This window comes from Fukomys damarensis, unplaced genomic scaffold (assembly GCF_012274545.1).
Source record: "Fukomys damarensis isolate Sample0158 unplaced genomic scaffold, DMR_v1.0_HiC HiC_scaffold_23, whole genome shotgun sequence".
In the NCBI taxonomy this organism is placed as follows: domain Eukaryota; kingdom Metazoa; phylum Chordata; class Mammalia; order Rodentia; family Bathyergidae; genus Fukomys; species Fukomys damarensis.
This window is the reverse complement of record NW_022900935.1, coordinates 51,194,413-51,210,803: the sequence shown is the minus strand read 5'-3', so window position 1 is coordinate 51,210,803 and position 16,391 is coordinate 51,194,413. Positions and strand designations below refer to the sequence as shown.

The 16,391-nt window shown below is 39.3% G+C and overlaps 1 protein-coding gene across 1 annotated transcript in view; it reads right to left on the bottom strand.

The window, feature by feature from the left end:
* Nucleotides 1-826: 826 nt before the first annotated feature.
* Psmd12 (proteasome 26S subunit, non-ATPase 12) overlaps nt 827-16,391 on the bottom strand; it is a 25,023-nt gene continuing 9,458 nt past the window's right edge. Inside the window, exons 4-11 of the mRNA XM_010616798.1 lie at nt 12,027-12,134; nt 10,907-11,011; nt 7,838-7,987; nt 7,613-7,747; nt 6,558-6,670; nt 4,862-5,036; nt 2,209-2,286; nt 827-1,097 (exon numbers count right to left, since the gene is read on the bottom strand). Coding sequence (XP_010615100.1) covers nt 888-1,097; nt 2,209-2,286; nt 4,862-5,036; nt 6,558-6,670; nt 7,613-7,747; nt 7,838-7,987; nt 10,907-11,011; nt 12,027-12,134 — 1,074 coding nt within the window. The 3' untranslated portion in view covers nt 827-887. The remainder of the gene's footprint in view (nt 1,098-2,208; nt 2,287-4,861; nt 5,037-6,557; nt 6,671-7,612; nt 7,748-7,837; nt 7,988-10,906; nt 11,012-12,026; nt 12,135-16,391) is intronic.

The window sequence follows — 16,391 nt, the reverse complement described above, 5'->3', positions numbered from 1 at the left end:
GAGGCAGGAGGACTACCGCAAGTTTGAGGCCAGCCCAGGATACGTAGTGAGTTGTTCAAGGCCAGCCTGAACTACACAGTGAGACCCTGTCTCAAAAAAACCACACCCCCCGCCCCACCAAAAATGTCTACTCTACCAGATCATTCCAATATACATTCCATCTAATGACCTTCTGCCACAATACCAAAAGTACAGATCACAACTCTATTCCAAAAGTTCTCATATATTCAATACTGCTTTTTCATTCTACTAAGTCACTGACAGCTTCATGACAATTTAAGAACCATGTGGTAGGCGCAGTGGTACACACCTGTAAGCCCACCTACTTGGGAGGATGAGGCAAGAAGATCAAAAAATGGAGGCCAGCCTGGGCAACTGCTGTCTCAAAAAATAAAAAAGGGCTGGATACACAGTGCAGTGCTTCCCAAATTTAATCCTCAGTACTGCAACAAAGAAAACAAAAGCAAAAAAACCACCTGTCAAATCACTACCCCACAAAAAGTTTAGAACCAGAAGTAACTATAAAAAGGAAATCCACATATACTGCTTTTATTATATGGTTGTTAGTTGATAAAAACAAGTAACTAAAAAGTTTTCAAATGATAGAAAAACACACAGGTAAGTTATGACAGAATTTTTTGTGTGTACTGAGACAATAGAAACATCTATTTTTGCACCAACTGCAAACACAGGATCAATAATGGAACTCGGGAACTGAAAGGTCAAAGGGAGCCTTAAACACATTTACTATTTTAAAACCTTAAACACAAGAGCAGAGAATAGAAAAAACAAAAATAAACAAACAAAAAACAACATATACACCATGTCAAGTCTTTTTTTTTTTAATGACTTCCTATTTTCTCTCTTTTCTAAAAGCATTAAGACCCTTATTGTAGATTATGTATCATCTCCTCTTTGGCTATGAGGTGTGTGGTTTTGTTAACCAGAGACATCAATGAGCTCAGTTTCTGAGACCAGTCATTTAATAAATTATTTGGATCCTTGGGTCTCTGGAAGTTGATAATTCCTGCCAACCTGTCGACTTTAGCAAAGATGGTCTTGTTAACTACTAAATTCGACAAAAAAGCCTCTGACTCCTGCAAGAGAGAAAGACAAAGTGGATGAAGACAGAATCATTACAGAGGATGAGCAAATTTTAAGGTTTTATTTTTAGTACTGGGGATCGAACTCAGGACCTTGCACTTGCGAGGCAGGTGTAGCGCCACTGAACTAAATCCCCGGCCCAAGATTTTTTAAATTCTTCATATTTTGAAGAGCTAAAACTCCTTATGAACAGCAGCTGCTGACTATAATGATAATGCCCGTATGGTAACTAATGTACTTGTATGACAATCTAAGCAGTGAACTGGAGTCTCCTCAGGTCCGGGCTGAACCCCAATCGCCTCCTCCAGGCTTCTGAACGCTGGAGCTGGGGGGACACAGCGGGTGCCATCAGCAAGCTGCTCTCCTCCCCTGGCTAGTTTCCTGGTAAAGGGCACTGGGCTACAGTTCACCTGCTCCTACAAGGGCTGGGTTAGAACATACGCCGGGCCACCTGCCAACTACACAGCCACGGATGTGACACTACTTCTAAGGAGTCGTGCTGTCATCTGCAGTGAAACCAACCAACCAAGGGTCGAGCCTTTTTACTCTTGATATTCCGGGGTTTTCTTTTTCAGCTAGACTTTGATGACTCCTTCTGGGGAAAGAAATGGCCCTTTAGGCCACGACCACACGCAGTTAACCCCCGCGTCGCACACTGCACGCGTGGTCAACATAAAACGCAAGCCTGACTGCGATGCTCCCCTAACAAGTCCTTTGCAGGCGAACAGCAGCCAAGTTCACCTCACGTAATTTATTTCTACAGCTTATTTTTGTGAAACCAAATTACACTTTGGACTTTAATCAATGTAAAACTAGTGTTTAAGTAAAGAGCGGTGGGGGGCGGTGACTCAGGATTGAATCCACAGCACTGAGCTACACCCCCAAGTCCCTAAGTGGAGACTTTAAATAGTGTAAAATAATCCTAGTGCAACTTCAAACTTATGATCTAGGCTATATTTTGGTGCTCAAGCTAGTTTGGAAAACTTTCTATCACCTAAACTAAAATAACAAGATATAATTGTTTTTTCCATTCAATTTTTACAAGTTGACTGATATTCAAAAGAATGGTTACAAATAATCCAGACAATGATGTTCATTACTTACATCAACAGACAGATCCAGGAGTTGTGCCATCCTTTTCATCGTGATCCGAGTGTAGTACTTGGCCATTATTCTAATATTCTGGGGACAGAGGTAGGGGGACCTGACGTCAGTAAGGTTGAAAGTCCTCTCATTTTCATATCCATATAAGTTCACTTACAGGGTAAGACTTGGTCCATACTAGAATGAAGCTCATTCTAAATTTCAAAAACAAGCCTGAACACTGAGATATTTTGGTTTCCATAGTTATTTCTGAATTATTGAGTACCTGACACAATTCTTTACATAGTCACATAATAAGCTAGTTTTAACTAAGTTGTAGTTATAAAAAATGGCAACAGTACTAAAATACTTTGGTAAGTACAAGAACCTAAAGTTTCTGCCTATTTATTGATGAGTTTGAGCAAGGTCTTGCTATGTAGTGAGGGGTGATCTCAAACCTGCTAAGTAAGCAGGCTGGTCTTGAATTTGGAATTCTCCTGCCTCAGTCGCTCAAGTGCTGGAATCACAGATGCGGCCATGACACCAAGCTGACAGAAATGTTTTAAAGGCTGCAACTCAAACTACATATATACATACATAAAACAAAAAATCTCAAAATCCTTATTGCTTACATCCTTCTCATTATTTAAAGGTAACTTGAAATTAAGTTTCCTAATTTCCAGGGGCAATGGCGAAATTAAAAACAGAGACTCCCTGTATTATTATATTAGTGTTCTTCTTCTTTTTGTTTTTTGGTACTGGGGATCGAACTCAGGACCTTACGTGCCTGTGAAATAGGTGCGGCACCACTGAGCTAAATCCCAAGTCCTATATTAGTGTTCCCAACAAAATACCAATAGCTTCAGGAAAAAACAGGGAGGCACGGGGACAGAAATGAAGTCAACTTCGCAGAAGCTGCCCCTTTTGTCTCTATCAGGACTGACAACACCCCAACCTCCTAGAAAGCCTGAGATGCATTCTACATTCCCCCTTTTCCTTTCAACTTTGTTTTTGTTGGGTTTTGTTTTTGAGATAGGGTCTCACTATGTAGTTGAGACTGACCTGGAACTCACTATGTAGCCCAGGCTGGTCTCGAACTCACAGCGATCCTCCTGCCTCAGCCTCCCGAGAGCTGGGATTACAGGTGTGCGCCATGGCACTCAGCTCTCTTTATCCATTACAGTGAACAATGACCACAATCTACTGATTTCCTTCCTTAATTCCCTTTGACACCCCCCCAACCTCTTGCTTGTTGCTTTAATTCAAATGCACATAACCGCTCATTTCGCATTTCAGCCTTACATTATCTTGAAATTCACTGTTCACACTCAGACAGAACTTTGTAAAATACAGGCCTAGACACTGTGCACTCAGTTAAAAGTTTTCATTACCAGAGTGTACAGATTTTATGATCTTTTTTTGATTTTTTTTATGATCTTCCCAGACCTCCAGGCTTTCCTGGAGTTCCCCAAATTCCCTGATGGTTTGTATCTCTGACCACGCCAACTGCCTCAGTGACTGTTGTCCCTATCTGCCTGAGGCCTGCGCCCTCCCTGCCAAGTCTCTCCCTCCTCATCAATCCTTCATCTCCAGGATGACCCTTCTCCCTTCCACACAAAGCCAATCAACTCGACTTGCTATGCTGTCACACCGTAATATCTTGGTATTTTAAATTTCTAAACATCTTTCTTCACGATTTTTAATCTTCTTGAAGGTAGAGAACATGACATGTTCTCCCATGTATCCCAGCACTTTGTATCACATCTGGTACACAGAACGCTCAGCAGAAATACCTGTTACATAAATGAAGCAATGTATCTCAGTTTACGGTGACACTAAGATCAAAGTACAGGTTTAAGGCATGTAAGCCATTTCCAAGACAGCAAGTGAGCATCAGTGAACACCCCTTCCCCTCATTCTTAGAAAATGCTTTCTCTCTAGAGGTTTTATGTTTAATTGATTTTTGGAAACAGGGTCTTATTGTACTGTTCGGGCTGGGCTTAAACTGCCTGAGCTTCTTGAGTAGCTGGGATTACAGGTACATGCTGTAGGACGTGGCCTTCCTTCTGGTTTACAGGCTATAAAATTTTGTATTCTTGAGAGGTACTCCCAAAATGAAAATGCTCAAACATGGTTATTTTTTTTAAAAAGCCAAAAGTGGAAAATAAATTATTCATTTAAAAAATTTAATAATAAAAATAAAAGCCAAAAAATGGGGAAAGACAGACAACATGGTTGAGACAAATTCTGATATGCTTTGGGAAATAGAAAGTGAACATTTGAACAATAAATGTACATTCCCCAAATGTAGGGCACAGGAGAAAAAAATCTTTCAAGAATTAAAAACATAGCATCCAAAAGAAACAATTGACCATCAAATTTAAAAAATAAACGTTTACAGCAGCACATGCTTGTAATTCCAGCCACTTAGGAGGCTGAGGTGAGAAGACGGTAAGCCGAAGCTCAGCTCAGGCAAGAACCTGTCACTAAATTGTAAGAAAGGGGGAGGTGGGTGGGAAAGGAGCTTAGTGCGAGGCCCTAGTTCAATCCCCAGTACTGCCAAAAAACAGTTTACACTCAAAATTATCAAAGTTTAACCTGAAGATGATCCAGAAAAGTAAATTCACTAAAGATCAAAATGAAAAATGCCATTTCTACCATGCCAGATCCTTACATGTTCAACAACTCTGTTCTTCAAATCTTTCCACCTCTTTTCACCTTCTTCTGTAGAGGCAAAAACATCAGTTGCAGGACTCTCGAGGGAACCTTTCCTTAACTCCATTCCATAGTCCTCCACGAGTGTGGACCAACGCATCAACTCCATCGTGGTGAAAAGCTTTAAAAGATCCCTGTGAATTGTATAAAGCTTAATATTCTGACCCTGTAAAGACTAAGCATCATCTAACACAGGTTTAGCATCCTTAGTCTAGCAATGCGAAATGCTCAAACTCTGAAGCTTTTTGAGCCCTGATATAATGCCACGAATGGAAATTTCTACACCTGCCTTCCTGTGTTTGAAGGCAGACTGTCCTAGGGTTAAAGAGCTGAATTTAGGGCTGGGGATTTGGCTCAGTGGTTCCGCCGCCTGCCTTGCAAGCACAAGAATATGAGTTCGATCCCCGGTACCAAAACAAAAAAGCTGAACTTGGGTGAGAATACATTTCAGAAAATGACTGCTTATTAGGAGCTCAGAAATTCAGTTAGGAATGATGGTGATGATTTTTGATGGCTCGCTGTATAGGAACCTTATCTTGTAAACAAAATTATTAAAAGATACTACATCAATTTATCTTCAGGCTATGTATATGAGGTATATAAAAACAACTGAATTCTGTGTTTAGACTATGCTTCCATCTTCAATTATCAATTATGTATATGATCTATTTCAAAATCTGGGGAAAAAATCTGAAATCACAAACATTTCTGATCCCAAGTATTTCAGGTAAGAGATGCTCAGCATGTATAACAATAACAAATTAAAAAAGTAAAAATCACAATTTTTATGCGTTTTTATTTAAACAAAAATGTGACTGTTAACTTATTCTACCAAAAGTATTTACTCTTTTCCCAAAGTAATACTGAATAGAGCATTCCGGTAGTTAATATTCTGCTCTCTTCTGTCCTATTTGTCAATCTCTGAAATAATCGTAAACATTTCAATGAACACATAAAATGGCTCTAAAAAATTAAAAGCCCATCATGTTCAAGATGTAGCATATCTGTTTTATATACAACAGATTTTTAGAAGTATATATTTCTGAAAAATTACCAAGTCTCACAATATAATGATAAAATTTCATAAAATGATTAACCAAGGGCCAGAGTAATTTAGCTCAGTGGTTCCACCGCCTGCCTTGCAAGCGCAAGGTCCTGAGTTTGACCCCCAGTACCAAAAAAGAAAAAAAAAAAAAGAAAAGATTAACCAAAAGCAATTAAACTTGATTAGCTTAGAATAAAGCGTTATCTCATTAAAGTTCATTTCTAGTGCAATACTGAAAAACATTTCACCAATTTATTATATTTAGTTTTGTTGTCTACCATAATCTACCAGTAATCAATGAAGAACTGTATACTTAGGGGAATAAATTTTGTTTCAAAATGGTGTTTCTCAGGGAGATAATCCTTTGTAAAAGGGAAGAGAGGGGAGGGGTTAAGACGTGTTATGTGCATGGACTCCTCACAATGAATGTAATCATTATACTACAAACATGTACTAATAAGAATTTTTTTTTTTGGTACCAGGGATCAAACTCAGGACCTTGCGCTTGTGAGGCAGTTGGCGGCACCACTGAGGCAAATCCCAGGCCCAGAATTAAATTTTTTGAGAGTGTTTCTGTTGAGAAGAGTATGCTAATTATAAAATTGCTTACTTGTATTTGGGAATTTCTTCTAACTTCTTGTCACCACTTATTCGGTGAACCAAATCTGACTGTTCATTGTCAAAAGGAGCCAGGATAACATAGAGAACAACACTTTTCAGAGCCTGAAAAAGTTGTACAATGCAACAGGTTATATGCAATATTAGAAATGTAATGGGAACTTTGGAAAGAACAAAAAAATTATGGAATGATTGTATATATTAATTTTTAATGCTTAAAAATATTTTGAAGCTGGGGTCTTGCTATGTGGTTCAGGCTGGTCTTGAAGTCACTATGTGGTCTAGGATACCACTGAACTCACAATGATCACCCTGCCTCAGCCTCCTGAGTGCTGGGATTACAAGCAGGTGCTACCATACCCAGCCTATTTATTTTTAATTTTGTACTCAAAAAGATTTAGGAGGAAAATCTTACAAGGGTACCTTTCCATGTATTATCTGTAACATTTAATTTTCATAAAACTATTATAATAAATATCTGAAGAAGAGCCTTCACTGACTTTTTAAAAATTGTATTTATTTATTTGTTTATTTATTTTTGGTTTTTTGAGACAGGGTCTCACTATTTAGTTGAGACTGACCTGGAACTCACTATGTACCCCAGGCTGGCGATCCTCCTGCCTCAGCCTCCTGAGCTGGGATTACAGGCATGCGTCACCATGCCCAGCTTCACTGACTTTTTTAAACATTCATTTTGACAAGTGCATAAAGCAGTAGTTCTTATACCAAGTTAAGAGCATAAACGTGAATACAGATGAGCTTTTAAAGAAAGGCTTGGTTAAAAAAATTTTTTTTCCAAAATAGCACCAAGCCTGAACCACTGTACCTGTGTTAAACATTAAGCCTTCACTTCTTCAGGTGATGCATGATTTAAATGCTTACCCCAATTAAATGGACACAGTAAGGGTATACTAAGCAGCAACACAACGGACAGAAAGCAGTGCAATATATCTGCCCAGAGTTTCTGTAGTTACAATGATTTGAAAGTGAAAAGATGAGAGTTCTTTCTAACAAAGACTGTCGTGAATTCCAAGGATAATGTTTTACCTGTTGCCACTTTTCATTTTCTGCCTGTATACAGGGAGTATCATAAATTGCTCTGTAGTGCTTACAAATAGACAGATAGGATCCCTCATGCTGATCCAGTTGAATCATTAAATTATAGTATTTCAACTTTAATTTCTGAAAAACAAAAAGTAACAAAATAAATTGGGGTTTAGGGGCTTTATTCAAACACTTTCCAAGTAAACAAGTAGTCAGATCTATGCTCGCCTCTGTGTTTTCTTCCTGGAAAAACTTCGTATTAATTTTCTTGCTGATGATCTGCGTCCGAATGTAATCCTTCACAGCAAGGCAGAGCCGCATCTGCTCCAAAATAAACTCCACTCGCTCTTTTTTTTCCATTGACCCATAGGTTTCCACCTAGCAGAGTGAATTCCACAAGTAAGTTTAGAATACTTACAAATTTTTGACTTACTACAAAATTAAGATAGATATTTAAAAATCCACCTTGCTAAATAAGAATTGCCATGCACATATAGAGGGTTGATGATTATATAAAAAGCTAATTACCTTCAGGAAATTACAATTTAAACAGTAACAGTAAAATGGACTTTCCCCCTGTTGGTGTACAATGTCTGCGAACTTTACTGCACTGGCTGGTTTGTGTAACCACCGTCACAATGAACACTGAGCACTTCTGTCACCCCCAAAACTCCCTCATGCTATCCTTTCACAGTTCATACTTCCTCTATTCATGAGCTCTGACGACCAGCATCTATTCTCCATTAGCAGATTTTTCTTTTCGAGAATGTCAACTGTAGGGCCGGGGATTTAGCTCAGTGGCATCAACACCTGCCTTGCAAGTACAAGGTCCTGAGTTTGATCCCCGGTGCCAAAAAAAAAAAAAAGTTAAATGTAGTATATAATCTTTGGAGAATGTATTTTTGTTTGTTTTTTTGGTTTGGTTTGGTTTTGAGACAGGGTCTTGCTATGTAGTTCAGCCTGGCCTTGAACTCACTATGGAGCCTGGCTGGCTGGCCTCAAACTCACAGCGAGCCTCCTGCCTCAGCCTCCCAAGTGCTGGGAATGCAGGTGTGCACCACTCTGCCTGACACTGGAAAATGTCATTATTCACTCCATGTATTGTTCTGAATTGTAAGAAGCATTCAACTCATGTGAATTTGCTCATTCTTTTTACTATTCAGTAGTAGTCCATTGTATGGACATAACAGGGCTTATCCAATCACCTACAGAACATCTGGGCTGATTCCATCCTTGGGCTATCACAATAAAGCGACTCTCAAGATTCGTAATAAGGCTTTGTGTGTGAAGTTTTCATTTCTCATAGGTTAAGTATCAGGACTGGGGTTCCTGGATCCTATTAAGGGTACATTTAACTTTATAAGAAACTGCCAAACTGCTTCCCAGACTGGCTGCAACATTTGTATTCTCATGAACAGCACATTAGGAGTTCTAGCACTAGGGATTTAGCTCAGTGGTTCTACCGCCTGCCTTGCAAGAGGAAGTTCCCAAGTTCAATCCCTGGTACCAAAAAAAAAAAAAAAAAAAAAAAAAAAAAAAAAAAAGTCCTAGTTACTTTGCATCACTGCTAGCAGTTGTACTGTTTTTTAATTTTAGCCTACTAATAGGTAGGTAATTACACCTCATATGCCTTTGTTTTCTCCTACTGACCAATGTGAAAAAAATTCACAGGCTCCCAATTTATATAACAGCTGAAACCATTAGATAAAAAAGCAGTGATCCAGCCAAGCGGGGTGGCACACACCTGTAATCCCAGCACTCGGGAGGCTGAGGCAGGAGGATCGGCGTGAGTTTGAGACCAGCCTGGGCTACATAGTGAGTTCCAGGTCAGTCTCAACTACATAGTGAGACCCTGTCTCACAAAACACCAAAAAACAGTGATCCTTTTTTAATTTGGTTAACAAGGCAGACATGACACCTAATACAGAATGCAGAGCTATAGCAGATGTACACAAATACAATGTAGAGAATTTATTACATTAACCACCATGAAAAAGGTCTTCTTTGGTTTTTTTGAGAGTCTTGCTACGTGGTTCAGACTGGCCTTGAACTCATGGCGATCTTTCTGCCTCAATCTCCCAAGTGTTGGGATTATAGATGTGTGCCATAATAGCTGGCAAAAAAACAATTCCAACAGTAGGTATACATATATTATAAACGGACTTATAAAATCCAGGAGGATATATTTACGAAGTAAATGAAGGCTCGACACCAGTTGCTCTGTAGTTGTTTTCCCCCTCATTACTGAGGATTAAACCTGGCATCTTGTTCATGCTACATAAAAGCTCAACACAGAGCTACTGTATATCCACAGCCCATTTTTGTTTTTATTTTCAGGTAGGTTTCTTTCTCAGGCTGGCCTCAAACTTGCAACACTCCTGCCTCAGCTTCCTGAGTATCCAGGATTACAAGCACACACCACTGTACTTCACCTCTCTGTTTCATTTTGTTTTGTTTTGAGGCAGAGTCTCTCTCTGTAGTTCACACTGGCCTCACATTCACTATGTAGCCCAGGCTGGCCTCAAACTTGCAGTAACCCTCCTGCCTCAGCCTCTTGAGTTCTGGGATTTCAGGTGTGCCCCACCATGCCCAGCTTCTCTGTAATTTTTTTTATTTAGGAAAATTAAACACACAAAATGAACCAATAATGTTGCATTTATACATCTTCACTCACTTTCCATATGTCAACTACTCTGAAGCAAATCTTACCTAACATATTTCAAATAAATATTTCAGTAGATATCTCTAAAACATAAATTAAAAACCATCTTATCTAAAAAATTCCTTATATTACCACCTCTCTAGTCAGTCTCCAATAGCATCGTATCTTTTTAATACTGAACTAGTATCCAAACAGATTCACACTTTGTCATCAGCAGCTAGAGTTCTCTTCTTTTCTGCAGTGCTGGGAATCCGACACAGGGCCCTGAGTGTGCTAGGGGACAGCTCTGGCTCGGAACTACATCCAGGCTTTGGTTTGGAAATTTACCAGTAATCAAATACTCATGAAGAATGAAGCTGGTGATTCACGCTGTGTAAGTAAACAGAACTCAAATGTTCAGATAATGGCACCAACTTAAGACAGATCTATGCTCTTAATTCTTCTTCAAAACTTTTTCAGCAGCCAACCCTAACTAGTCTGTGAGGACACAGTATCTAGTGGCCTGAATGACCTCACACCCTGTTGCAGTCTTACTCTTAGTGGTTCTGCATGAAGTGATGAGTTGCCAAAATAAATTACTTCCACCAAAAAATACTGCTGACTCAACAGTCTAACAAATGCCAACAGCACCTTACCTGTAACTCTTGTAAAATGGAGGCTGCTTCTTTGACGTCACCATTTTGCTCTTTTATGGTTGCTAATGTTTTAGTCAGTCGAGCACGCTCAATTTCAACATAAATCTATAAGAGGAATATACATCATCAAAATTCCTGCCAAAATGTGTGTAAATTTAAAAGAACTAAGCTATTCACACTACACATAAGAATGTGTCTTGAAAAAATGTGTCTTACTGATATTATGCACTTTATCTTCCACATATAGCTATGAGATGCTGTTTCACAAATAGAGCCATCATTTTAAAAGAAAATCTGTTATCTGCATTCTTCAGCTTTAAGACCCTAAATATGAAACTATTATGTTTGACAAATAACAGGCCCACAGGCTATATGAGTGGTTTCAGTGGCACAGAAGATGCTAAGTGGCTTAAAAAGATTTGAAAAATAACACACAAAGAAGACACGCAGTTCAATCCTACACTTCAGCCACTGCCCCAGATGTGCTTCACTGGGGGAGGGGGAGCTGGACTTAACGAAACTCAGGGCTTTATGCTTGCTAAGCACATGCCCAACCACTGAGCTACCCCCAGCCCGACCATCTTTAAATTTAGAACCACTTTAACAACATCTCATCTGCTAAGGTATTAGAGTTGCTCGTATTGTGTAGCTATAAGTAATGTCAATAGAGTTGTCATTCCCAACGAGTACACATTAGGGTATAACGCTCACCTAACGAGTCTAGGGCGGGGACACCTGCTGCAGCACGTGTGTCACAGGCTTCCCACCTTGGTCTAGGGAATGAGTTTTCACGCTCTGCAGCAATCTCTTCCCCACACCTCATAAAACCTTCATTTTCAACAATATCAAACTACTTACAGCTTCCTAAATACACCATGTTTCTAAATTGTCATTTTCTTTCTTTTTGAGATGAGGGCCTCACTGTATTCATTAACATATAGGAAGGTATTAGAAAGGGATGTCACAAAGGTAATGGCTGAACTAGACTGAGTGCAGTTTTGTGTGTTTCTTCTTATAAAAAAAAATGTGCCTCACTTACATAAAATGTCTAAATACATAAATATTTCTGAATGCAGATAAAGAGAACTTACCACTGTGACTTATGCCAAGAGAAACTCACCTTTCCTTCTGTAACCATTCGTAGGGTATCAATTAACCGAAGTTTGACTGGGAGGTCTGTGATTTCCTCAACGTAAGTACAGCACTGCTGAACCATTTTTGCAACAGCCTAAAATATTAAAAACTATTCATAAACAAAATTCACACCTCATACGAGATTTTAAAAAAAGGCATACTGATGAAAGGGCTATAGTTAAAACTGGGCTTCCTAGCTGGATGTGGTAGCACACACCTGTTATCCCAGCACTCGGGAGGCTGAGGCAGGAGGATCACTGGGAGTCTGAGGCCAGCCTGGGCTATAAAGTGAGTTCAGGACAGCCTAAACTACATAGAGAGACCCTGTCTCAAGAAACAAAAACAAAACAGAGCAAAAATCTGATCTAAGTGTCTCTAGACACTGAAACACCTGTAGAAGAACATCAAAGCACCTCAATTTCCCTCATAGCTACAGAGTACTGAACAGCCAGTAATAAATCAATGCAGATCAAAAAAACTTGGATGCAAACATGTCACCAAGCAGGAAAACATGGAAAAACTTTAGACTAATGGGGGAAGGAGAAAAGAAAAGCAGAATCCCACAGTGACATGAGTGATGACCACAGGATGCTGTTGTGGAGGACAAGAGCCTGTGAAAGAAACAAAAGTGGGAGGGAGGAGCCAGTCACCCTTCCCCACCTCAGTAGAACATGACACTGAAAGTCAAGACATTCTCCTGTCTTGTTTCCCTAGAAGTAACAGATGGAGACAGGACCACATTCCTTGTAGTTCTAACATCCCATGATCTAGGTCAGAGGGTAGCAAACACTGCCTACAAATTTTGCACATATATACTTGGTATATACCAAGTAACTATTCTCCACTTTGTGGACCATGTAAGTCTCTGTGACAAATATTCAACTCAGCATTTGAGACTCAAAAGCTGACAGAGACAACACATAAACTAATGGGTGTGTGTTTCAATAAATTCACTTACAAAAATAAGTAGCAGGTAGGATTTGGCCTTTCGTGCACCATTTGCCATTCTCTAATTTAGATTTTAAACAGCGTATCATATTAGGGTCCAGGCCAGGTGTAGTGGTTCACTCCTGTAATCCCAGCACTTAGGAGGCAGAGGCAGGAGGATTGCAGTGACTTCGAGGCCAGCCTGAACTACATAGTGAGTTCAGAACAAGCCTGAATTAAAAAGTGAGACCCTGTCTCAAAAAAACAAAATATATAGGGCCAGGGATTTAGCTCAGTGGTTGCACTGCCTGCCTTGCGAGGGCAAGGACCCGAGTTCGATCCCTGGTAAAAAAAAAAAAAAAAAAAACAAAACACCCCAATATATATATATTGGGATCCTGAATCATCAAGAATGTTCCATTAAGTATAATTTAAGATAGCAGAAAAATAAAGTCATTTGGAAAGATTCCCATTAAAAACATTTAATGTTGAAGTAGCTCAGGTAACATTTTTATCTGTCTGAGGGACCAGGGGTTTAGCTCAGTGGTTCCACTGCCTGCCTCGCAAGTGCAAGGACCTGAGTTCAATCCCTGGTACAAAACAAAAACAAAAAACTAACTACCTGAAAAACTGGCTACTCAGAGGCCCAGGGGTTTCAGAAAGCCAGAGCATTTTGGAGATATATTCACTCATACGTATAAACGCGCGCGCGTGCTTTTTCTCTCTCTGACTGCAGTCACTATGTTGCTCAGCTTGGCCTTGAATTCCCAAGCTCAAGCAGTCTTCCTGCCACAGGCTCCCAAGTAGGTGGGACTACAAATACGTGCCATCATGCCTGCCTGAAGCCGAGGATTTACTGCAAGGGTTTGTGACATTTGGTATTTCAGAAAAACATGTAAGTCCTGTAAAATGAATTATAATAATGACCTCTAGAAGAGCACTTGATTTGATAATTATTTCTTTTTTTTTTTTGGTACCGGAGATCGAACTCAGGTCTTTGTGCTTGCGAGGCAGGCAGCAGAACCACTGAGCTAAATCCCCGGCCCTAATTTGATATCTCTTAAAAGTTATGCAAAAATCCAAACAATGGCCAGACTAGAGATGTGACTCCATGGCAGAGCACTTTGCCTGGCACACACAAGGTTCCATCCCGAGCACTGGGCCTCCACCAAACAAACAAAAAACAGATGAGATAGAAATAAAACTATAATATCAATATTCTAATCTGAAGTGAACATCTTACTGCTCTCTGAAAAAATGCAAGTAAGACTCTATAGAGAGAAGCTGTGGTTGGTGTGAATCCTGGACTAAGGTGACAGTCAGTTTAAAACTCTTTAATTTGAAGGAATGTAGAAAAGATTTCTTTCCTTTGTGGTACTAAGGAACGAACCCAGACAGGGTCTTCACACTGAGTTTTATCACTAGCCGTTTTTTATTTTCAAAGAAGGTCTCACTAAACTGCTCAGGCTGGGCCGGAACTTTGGATCCTCCTGTCTCAGCCTCCCAAAGGGCTGGAATTACAGGTCCACCACGCCCAGTTGAAAAGGTTTCTAAATATGCTAAAACAAACAAAAAAATTTTTTCTTTGGTTAAAAAAAACAGTTACAGGGAAATGAGAGATACTGAGTCCCTAAGTGCTTTTCGTGTTTATGGAGATGTAATCCATTGCAGTCAAATTGCAGCCTGGTTTCAGTGCTGGTGTCCCCACCACCTGTTAGAGGGAGTCTGCTCTTCTTTCTCCACTTCATCTCTGCAATGCACTAACCAAACACTTTCTCTTCCTTCTGTCACAACTCAGCATTTTCTACCACGGTCCCGTAACTTACTATGTATTGCTCAATGTATGAGTGTCATTTTAAAAAACCAGCCTTAAGGATGCATATTAAAAGTGTGTTATGGGGCTGGGGATTTAGCTCAGCGGCACAGCATCTGCCTCGCAAATGCAAGGTCGCAAGTTTGATCCCTGGTACCAAAAAAAAAGTGTGCTATGATATCCCAAATTAAAACCCATTATTCTGTAAGACTAATGTATGAAGGCAGGAAAACTTTCTTAGCTCAAACAAAGCAACACAAAAGTGTACTTCAAGGAGCTAGGGATTTGGCTCAATGGCACTGCGCTTGCCTGGCAAGTGCAAGGTCCTGAGTTCGATTCTCAGTACAAAAAAAAAGTATACTATGATTGTGGCTTACAGCTTTATCACTTTTTTCTCATTGAGTTCGTGGGTACATTTTAGGTACACAGTACAGTTACAGTCATCGTTGGGATCTTGCACCTCTACAGGACAAGTCTCGGTTCTCATTTTTTCCCCTTGTCCCTGCCCTCCCTTCACCCCCTTCACCCTTCCCTATTTACAAAAACTGTATTTCCATATTTTCATTTTCTCATATTTTTTCTTTTACAGCTTTATCATTAAATCTGTCTTTACTAAACTACAGGCTACTTGAGGATAAGAATTTACATATTTCTTCACATTTCAAGAACCATAGAGATTAATCTATTTCTTTACACAAAAAATAACAGTTGTAGGTTGTAGTAAATAATGCCACCAGTAGCTTTGTATTTTGTGACTCTTTGAAATGAAATCTGTATTTTAGAAAATGTACTTTGGACAGTCCTAATACTGTAGTACATAAAACAGGTGTTGCTTACTATAACCCAGGTTGCTCCAAGACTTCTATATAAGCAAACCTTCCAAAACTGCCCCTTAAAGAGCAAGTCTCTAAGAAAACCAGACTATATCTAGCAATTGTTTCTGAAACAACAGACCAAGTACCAAAAGGCAAATTTAAATGAATTTAACATTCACATATATTAAACAACCTCAATTGACTCTATGCTCTTTTAAATTGTTCTGGGGATCGTACCTAAGGAACAGCAAGCCTCATTCCCGACCATTTTTATTTATTTTTTCTTATATTTTGAAACAAGGTCTCACAAAGTTGCCCAGGCTGGCCATGAACTGCAGTTCTTGCGCTCTGCCTCCCACGTAATTAGAATTCCAGGTGTGAAGCACCATTACCAGCTTCCTTGCTAACTATTATTAATATTGCCTTTGGTGGTGCTGGGGATTAAACCTAGGGCTTCACGTATGCTAGGCAAGGGTTTGATCCCTGAGCTACATCCCCAGCCCTTAACATTATATTATATGTGCTGCATGTAAACTTACCTTTAAAAACTGACAATTTTATTATATATTTTATATATGTATAAATGGATCTTATAACACCTTTTTATAATTTTATAATTATAGTAACTGACTTTTATAATAAAAAATTTAATGTACTTTAATGTTATGCTTACCCAAGCAGCAGTGTAATAAATAAGGCTTTAGAAAGTACCTTTGATATCTATTTTTGGTTCCACTACAGTATTATTATTTTTACTCATTAAAGCCAAAAAAATAAGAACCCAGAGGAGACAGGC